Below are 9584 nucleotides of genomic sequence, written 5' to 3' on the forward strand. Positions count from 1 at the left end.
CCAAAATGTGAATTTATTTGGCTCGTTTGATTCAGAAATGCATCGGTTCCAACTCCCCCAACATGACTACAAAGTATCTAATAAGTTACCTGTGAACTTGGTCCAAGCATTTCAAACAACGTTCCTAATCCAACCTCAGGTATCCTAAAATGTAAATAATTGATCAAAATTATGACGGGATAAACTGTTTCCAATACCGGATAAAAATCAAATCAAATCAAATTTGACTTGATTTGATTTGATTTGATTTTTATCCGGTATTGGAAACAGTTTATCCCGTCATAATTTTGATCAATTATTATTATACACATGGTTAGCAGATGTTAATGCGAGTGTAGCGAAATGCTTGTGCTTCTAGTTCCGACAATGCAGTAATAACCAACAAGTAATCTAACTAACAAATCCAAAACTACTGTCTAATACACAGTGTAAGGGGATAAAGAATATGTACATAAGGATATATGAATGAGTGATGGTACAGAGCAGCATAGGCAGGATACAGTAGATGGTATCGAGTACAGTATATACATGAGGTGAGTATGTAAACAAAGTGGCATAGTTAAAGTGGCTAGTGATACATGTATTACATAAGGATGCAGTCGATGATATAGAGTACAGTATATACGTATGCATATGAGATGAATAATGTAGGGTAAGTAACATTATATAAGGTAGCATTGTTTAAAGTGGCTAGTGATATATTTACATCATTTCCCATCAATTCCCATTATTAAAGTGGCTGGAGTTGAGTCAGTGTCAGTGTCAGTGTGTTGGCAGCAGCCACTCAATGTTAGTGGTGGCTGTTTAACAGTCTGATGGCCTTGAGATAGAAGCTGTTTTTCAGTCTCTCGGTCCCAGCTTTGATGCACCTGTACTGACCTCGCCTTCTGGATGATAGCGGGGTGAACAGGCATTGGCTCGGGTGGTTGATGTCCTTGATGATCTTTATGGCCTTCCTGTAACATCGGGTGGTGTAGGTGTCCTGGAGGGCAGGTAGTTTGCCCCCGGTGATGCGTTGTGCAGAACTCACTACCCTCTGGAGAGCCTTACGGTTGTGGGCGGAGCAGTTGCCGTACCAGGCGGTGATACAGCCCACCAGGATGCTCTCGATTGTGCATCTGTAGAAGTTTGTGAGTGCTTTTGGTGACAAACCAAATTTCTTCAGCCTCCTGAGGTTGAAGAGGCGCTGCTGCGCCTTCTTCACGATGCTGTCTGTGTGAGTGGACCAAACCATGTGAAGCGCGTTCCAGTCCACCTGGAGTGACACTTACAAAGAACAGTCATACTTCTTAATTTCTCAAAAAAAAACATTGAACAATTTCTAAAGACTGTTGACATCTAGTGGAAGCCATAGGAACTGCAAGCAGGTTCCTAATAATCAGGGCTTCCCATAGAAAACTATTTGGAAATACTATGACCTTAATTATTTTTTCCCTGGATGGTTTGTCCTCAGGGTTTCACCTGTCAAATCAGTTCTGTTATACTCACAGACATTATTTTAACAGTTGTAGAAACTTTAGAGTGTTTTCTATCCAAATCTACTTATATGCATATCCTAGGTTCTGGGCCTGAGTCGCAGGCAGTTTACTTTGCGCACACTTTTCATCCAGATGTGAAAATACTGCACCCTATCCCTAAGAAGTGTTTAATACTTTTCTGATTGTCCCATCCTGTATTTCATTGTATTTAAAACATATATCAAACAAGCATCTGACATGCCTTTCAAGGCTAGGAAGTTCATTTGTAGCAGTAGTCAATGAGATGAACAGTTGAACATATTGGCATCAGTCACACTCTGCATCTGCTTGTCAGTTACACAGTACCAGTCAAATGTTTGGACACACCTACTCATTTAAGGGTTTTTCTTTATTATTTCCATTTTCTACATTGTAGAATAATAGTTAAGACATTAAAACTATGAAATAACACATATGGAATCATGTAGTAACCACAAAATTGTTAAACATTTTAGATTTTAGATTCTTCAAAGTAGCCACCCTTTGCCTTGATGAAATCTTTGCACACTTGGCATTCTCTCAACCAGCTTCACCTGGTATGATTTCCAACAGTCTTGAAGGAGTATTCTGAGCACTGCTTTTCCTTCACTCTGTGGTTCAATTCATCCCAAACCATCTCGATTGGGTTGAGGTCGGGTGGTTGTGGAGGCCAGGTCATTTGATGCAGCATTCCATCACTCGCTGTTATTTCAAAGTTTTGATGTCTTCACTTTTTTTTCTACAATGAATAAAATATTAAAAATAAAGAAAAATCCTAAAATGACTATGTGTGTCCAAACTTTTGACTGGTACGTATATATCCTGCTCTCCAATTACATACAGCTGTGTTCTCCAGTTATATATCGCTGTGTTCTCCAGTTATATAGAGCTGTGTTCTCCAGTTATATATAGTTGTGTTCTCCAGTTATATAGAGCTGTGTTCTCCAGTTATATAGAGCTGTGTTCTCCAGTTATATATAGCTGTGTTCACCAGTTATATATAGTTGTGTTCTCCAGTTATATAGAGCTGTGTTCTCCATTTCTATATATCCTGTTCTCCAGTTATATATATCCTGTTCTCCAGTTATATATAGCTGTGTTCTCCAGTTATATATAGCTGTGTTCTCCAGTTATATATAGCTGTGTTCTCCAGTTATATATAGCTGTGTTCTCCAGTTATATATAGCTGTGTTCAACAGTTATATATCGCTGTGTTCTCCAGTTATATATCGCTGTGTTCTCCAGTTATATATAGCTGTGTTCTCCAGTTATATATAGCTGTGTTCATGTTTAGTCTGTAATGATGTATCTGATTCAGAGGAGGAGCTGATGGTTCTGTCTATAGTTTACAGTCTGTAATGATAGATCTGAACGCCCTTAAGTATGAGGTTGTGTTATGAGTATGTAACCCTAGAGTGAAGGGAGGTTCAGAACAATCAATTTATATTTGTTTGCAAATCAAATGCGCTAAATAAATGTCAATGACTGCATAACAAGGTATATCTACACTGTAAGTACACTGGTCTAATGTTATTTTTCTACCTTGTTCTTTAGATGCCAAACATCATCCGGAAAGAAAAGATCACATCACATCTTAACAAAAAGAGCTAAATTGTAAGTACCTTCTTGATGGTTTTAGAACATTCAGTGTTTTGTGAAGGCTATGGAAAATATGTTGTTGTGGGGGAGTTTAAAATAGGGGGGAGGGTTCTAAGCTGACATGGACTTGTTTTAAGATGGTCATACTAAGGATAATTTTGCTATTTGATTTACAATTTTAGGACCCATAAGAATAAAATAATATATATACAAATTATTTAGAATAAATATTGAATTTGGCCTTTACAAAAATAGCCTCTGAGAATAGCATAGAATAACACAGTTAAACATAAATCATAATGAACAAGGTTTTAAAGTGTCTGTCCTAAATATAGGATATCTAAAAAAAACTCAGCTATATATGTATACAGTTAAAGTCGGATGTTTACATACACTTAGGTTGGAGTCATTAAAACTCATTTTTCAACCACTCCACAAATTTATTGTTAACAAACTATAGTTTTGGCAAGTCAGTTCGGACATCTACTTTGTGCATGACACAAGTAATTTTTCCAACAATTGTTTACAGACAGATTATTTCACTTATAATTCACAGTATCGCAATTCCAGTGGGTCAGAAGTTTGCATACACTAAGTTGACTGTGCCTTGGAACAGCTTGGAAACAGCTTGGAAAATAAACAGCTTGGAAAATTCCAGAAAATGATGTCATGGCTTCTGATAGGCTAATTGAAACCATTTGAGTCAATTAGAGGTGTACCTGTGGATGTTTTTCAAGGCCTACCTTCAAACTCAGTGCCTCTTTGCTTGACATCATGGGAAAATCAAAAGAAATCAGCCAAGGGAACAATTTATAAATGCCTGAAGGTACCACGTTCATCTGTACAAACAATAGTACGCAAGTATAAACACCATGGGACCACGAAGCCGTCATACCGGTAGGGAAGGAGACCCCATTTTCTCCTAGAGATGAACATACTTTGGTGTGAAAAGTGCACATCAATCCAAAAGAACAACTGCAAAGGACCTTGTGAAGATGCTGGAGGAAACAGGTACAAAAGTATCTATATCCACAGTAAAACAAGTCCTATATCGACATAACCTGAAAGGCCGCTCAGCAAGGAAGATGCCACTGCTCCAAAACTGCCATAAAAAAAGCCAGACTACAGTTTGCAACTGCACATGGAAACAAAGATTGTACTTTTTGGAGAAATTACCTCTGGTCTGATGAAACAAAAATAGAACTGTTTGGCCATAATGACCATCGTTATGTTTGGAGGAAAAAGGGGGCGGCTTGCAAGCCGAAGAACACCATCCCAACCGTGAAGCACGGGGGGGGGGGGGCAGCATCATGTTGTGGGGGTGCTTTGCTGGAGGAGGGACTAGTGCACTGCACAAAATAGATGGCTTCATGAGAAAGGACAATTATGTAGATATTATGTGGATATATTGAAGCAACATCTCAAGACATCAGTCAGGAAGTTAAAGATTGGTCGCAAATGGGTCTTCCAAATGGACATTGACCCCAAGCATACTTTTTGTGGCAAAATGGCTTAAGGACAATAAAGTCAAGGTATTGGAGTGGCCATCACAAAGCCCTGACCTCAATCCTATGGAAAATGTGTGATCAGAACTGAAAATGCGTGTGCGAGCAAGGAGGCCTACAAACCTGACTTTGTTACACCAGCTCTGTCAGGAGGAATGGGCCAAAATTCACCTAACTTATTGTGGGAAGCTTGTGGAAGGCTACCCGAAATGTTTAAAGGCAATGCTAACAAATACTAATTGAGTGTATGTAAACTTCTGACCCACTGGGAATGTGATGAAAGGAATAAAAGCTGAAATAAATCATTCTCTCTACTATTATTCCGACATTTCACATTCTTAACATAAAGTGGTGATCCTAACTGACCTAAGACAGGGAATTTTTACTTGGATTAAATGTCAGGAATTGTGAAAAACTGAGTTAAAATGCACTTGGCTAAGGTGTATGTAAACCTCCGACTTCAACTGTATATTCTGTTAGTTTTTTTTAACACATATTTAACACGTTTTTGGGTAGGCACAAAACTACCTTCATACTTCCATTCATTTTTTTAACCGTTACTGGTTATCTTCAGACGGGTCTAGTGACAACGATTTCCGGCTGTAGTTCTGCCACCTTTCACCGCAGATGCGGAAGTGCAACATGACATGACGTAGGTGGATTGAGACGAACCGGTGCGTTCAAAAAGTATCCACACCCCTTGAATTTTTCCACATTTTATTGTGCTGGTTTTAATTGTTATTTTTTGGTCAACTTTCTACACAAAATACACTAATGTCAAAGTGGAAGAAATATGCTAACGCTAATGTAAATCATTTATGAAAAATTAAACACTAATATATTTTGATTAGATAGCCAATACATGAAGCACGGGGGTTGAGGGACGAGGTCACATGTTGTATTGTCAAACATCTTCACGCCCTTTTTTTTGTCCTTTTTCATAGTTGTCTGTTTTGGTATTGAGCCAATACATGTTACAATCATTTTGACAGGAATTACAACTGTGAGTCTTTCTGGGTAAGTCTCTAAGAGCTTTGCACATCTGGATTGTGCAACATTTGCCCATAATTTTTTTTAAACATTCTTCAAACTCTGTCAAATTGATTGTTGCTCATTGCTAGACAACCATTTTCAGGTCTTGCCATAGATTTCCAAGCAGATTTAAGTCAAAACTGTATCTCGGCCCCTCAGAAACACTGACTTCTTGGTAAGACACTCCAGTGCAGATTTGGCCTTGTATTTTAGATTACTGTCCTGCTGAAAGGTAAACTTGTCTCCCAGTGTCTGGTGGAAAGCAGACAGAACCAGGTTTTCCTTTAGGATATTGCCTGTGCTTATCTCCATTCCATTTAGTTTTTATCCTGAAAAACTCCCTAGTCCTTGCAAATGACAAGCATACCCATAACATTATGCAGCCACCACTATGCATGAAAATATGGAGACTGGTACTCATTGAGTTGATTTGCCCCAAACATAGCAATTGTATTCAGGACAGAACGTGTATTGCTTTGCCACATGTTTTTTGCAGTATTACTTTAGTGCCTTGTTGCAAACAGGATTCATGTTCTGGAATATTTTTTATTCTGTACAGGCTTCCTTCCTTTCACTCTGTCAATTAGGTTAGTATTGTGGAGTAACTACAATGTTGTTGATCCATCCTCAGTTTTCTCCTATCACAGCCATTCAACTCTGTAAGTCACCATTGGCCTCATGATGAAATCCCTGAGCGGTTTCCTTCCTCTCTGGCAACTGAGTTAGAAAGGACGCCTGTATCTTTGTAGTGACTGGGTGTATTGATACACCATCCAAAGTGTAATTAATAACTTCAACATGCTCAAAGGGATATTCAACGTCAGATTTTTTTTACCCATCTACCAATAGGTGCCCTTCTTTGCGAGGCTTTGAAAACCTCCCTGGTCTTTGTGTTTGAATCTGTGTTTGCAATTCACTGCTCAACTGAGGGACCTGACAGGAAATTGTATGCGTGGGGTACAGAGATGTGGTAGTCATTCAGGAAATCATGTTAAACACTATTATTGCCCACAGAGTGAGTCCATGCAACGTGTTATTTGACTTGTTATTAAGGACATTTTTACTCCTGAACGTATTTAGGCTTGCCATAACAAAGGGGTTGAATACTTATTGACTCGACATTTCAGCTTTTAATGTTTAATTCATTTGTAAAAATGTTGAAAAACATAACTCAAAGTTTGCTATTTTGGGGTATTATCTGTAGGCCAGGGACAAAAAAAATCAATTTTAAACTCAATTGCATTTTAAATTCATGCTGTAACACAACACAATGTGGAAGAAGTCAAAGGGTGTGAATAGTTTCTGAATACACTGGGGTCTGAAAAGATTAACACCCTTGATAAAGATGAGCACAAATTACTGTGTAAAATAAATAATTTGCAACCTTTTACCTTAGAGGCTGCTGCCCTGTATACAAAGACTTGGAATCACTGGCCACTTTAATAACGGAACACTAGTCAATTTAATAATGTTTACATAATGTTTACATACTGCTTTACTGATCTCATATGTATATACTCTATTATATTCTACTGTATTTTAGTCAATGCCACTTTGAAATTGCTCGATCTAATATAAACACATTTCTTAATTCAATGTTTTTACTTTTAGATTTGTGTGTAATGTTGTGAATTGTGAGATACTACTGCACTGTTGGAGCTAGGAACACAAGCATTTAGTTAGATACTACTGCACTGTTGGAGCTAGGAACACAAGCATTTAGTTAGATACTACTGTACTGTTGGAGCAAGGAACACAATAATTTAGTTAGATATTACTGCACTGTTGGAGCTAGGAACACAAGCATTTAGTTAGATACTACTGCACTGTTGGAGCAAGGAACACAAGAATTTATTTAGATATTACTGCATTGTTGGAGCTAGGAACACAAGCATTTAGTTAGATACTACTGCACTGTTGGAGCTAGAAACACAAGCATTTAGTTAGATATTACTGTACTGTTGGAGCTAGGAACACAAGCATTTAGTTAGATACTACTGCACTGTTGGAGATAGGAACACAAGCATTTAGTTAGATACTACTGCACTGTTGGAGCTAGGAACACAAGCATTTAGTTAGATACTACTGCACTGTTGGAGCTAGGAACACATGCATTTGGTTAGATACTACTGCACTGTTGGAGCTAGGAACACAAGCATTTAGTTAGATACTACTGCACTGTTGGAACTAGGAACACAAGCATTTAGTTAGATACTACTGCACTGTTGAAGCAAGGAACACAAGCATTTAGTTAGATAATACTGCACTGTTGGAGCTAGGAACACAAGCATTTAGTTAGATACTACTGCACTGTTGGAGCTAGAAACACAAGCATTTAGTTAGATATTACTGTACTGTTGGAGCTAGGAACACAAGCATTTAGTTAGATACTACTGCACTGTTGGAGCTAGGAACACAAGCATTTAGTTAGATACTACTGCACTGTTGGAGCTAGGAACACATGCATTTAGTTAGATACTACTGCACTGTTGGAGCTAGGAACACAAGCATTTAGTTAGATACTACTGCACTGTTGGAGCTAGGAACACATGCATTTGGTTAGATACTACTGCACTGTTGGAGCTAGGAACACAAGCATTTAGTTAGATACTACTGCACTGTTGGAGCTAGGAACACAAGCATTTAGTTAGATACTGCTGCACTGTTGGAGCTAGGGACACAATAATTTAGTTAGACACTACTGCACTGTTGGAGCTAGGGACACAAGAATTTAGTTAGACACTACTGCACTGTTGGAGCTAGAAACACAAGCATTTCTCTACACCCGCAATAACATCTGCTAAATATGTGTATGTGACCAATAACATTTGATTTGAATTCAAATTCTAAACTATATTTTATGCTCAAAAACGTGTATTGTATTTATTATACTTTCATTATATTATATTTGATTATATATTAATACAATTGCTCAGAAAAATATCTTTTTTTTAAACAAGTAATATTTTTCTCTCCCAAAAGGTAGGGGTCAAAATTATTGACACCCCTGTTTTCAATACCTTTCAATAACTCACCTGACCACGTCAACCATTTTCGACCCCACTGTAGGTAATATAATATAGTAAACATGATACACATGGTATAATATGATAGTCATGATGTCATAACTTTGACTCACCAGGGAACTTGGAAGTCCTGAACCATCTGGACAAGAACCTGAGGTCCTATGAACCTTAGGAGTGAAATGGAGGTGGAGTGAAACCAACTAAAACAGACAACTATGAAAAAGGACAAAAAAAAGGACGTGAAGATGTTTGACAATACAACATGTGACCTCGTCCCCCAACCAATCCTTGACAGTCTCTGACATGGACCATGGAGGAAACAAATAAAGACTTTGTCTACTACTCTGACGCCAGGTCCAAACCTAGAACAATATTAAATACTACTGCAGTGAATTACTACAGCAGACAGCCTGTCCACCTGTATATATTCCACCTGCCGTCCCAGGATACACACAGAACCAATCAGCTATGAAGGACTCAGATATTTGTTCGTGTTCCAATACAATGATTGAACTCTTTTCATCACAATGTATCTATATGTGTTTGTTTATCTGATCTGATTAAATGACTGATTACATTACTATGATCCTGATCATGACATGTCACATGTTAAAGAAGTTAGGGTTAGGGTTAGGGTTAGGGTTAGGGTTAGGGTTAGGGTTAGGGTTAGGGTTAGGGTTAGGGTTAGGGTTAGGGTTAGGGTTAGGGTTAGGGTTAGGGTTAGGGTTAGGGTTAGGGTTAGGGTTAGGGTTAGGGTTAGGGTTAGGGTTAGGGTTAGGGTTAGGGTTAGGGTTAGGGTTAGGGTTAGGGTTAGGGTTAGGGTTAGGGTTAGGGTTAGGGTTAGGGTTAGGGTTAGGGTTAGGGTTAGGGTTAGGGTTAGGGTTAGGGTTAGGGTTAGGGTTAGGGTTAGGGTTAGGGTTAGGGTT

The 9584-nt window shown here is 38.4% G+C and overlaps 1 protein-coding gene across 4 annotated transcripts in view; it reads left to right on the forward strand.

Annotated features, from left to right (window-relative positions):
* LOC139409813 (SKI family transcriptional corepressor 2) overlaps window positions 1-9584 on the forward strand; it is a 52285-nt gene that overhangs the window by 18676 nt on the left and 24025 nt on the right. For 3 of the 4 annotated variants that reach the window (XM_071155190.1, XM_071155188.1, XM_071155189.1), the window contains 2 exons: window positions 3051-3110; window positions 8775-9276. In XM_071155190.1, the coding sequence (XP_071011291.1) occupies window positions 3051-3107 (57 nt within the window). In that variant the 3' untranslated portion in view covers window positions 3108-3110; window positions 8775-9276. Of the gene's footprint in view, window positions 1-3050; window positions 3111-8774; window positions 9277-9584 lie in introns of those variants that run through there. The other variant, XM_071155192.1, reaches the window with a different exon arrangement.

This window comes from Oncorhynchus clarkii, chromosome 5, assembly GCF_045791955.1.
Source record: "Oncorhynchus clarkii lewisi isolate Uvic-CL-2024 chromosome 5, UVic_Ocla_1.0, whole genome shotgun sequence".
In the NCBI taxonomy this organism is placed as follows: Eukaryota; Metazoa; Chordata; class Actinopteri; order Salmoniformes; family Salmonidae; genus Oncorhynchus; species Oncorhynchus clarkii.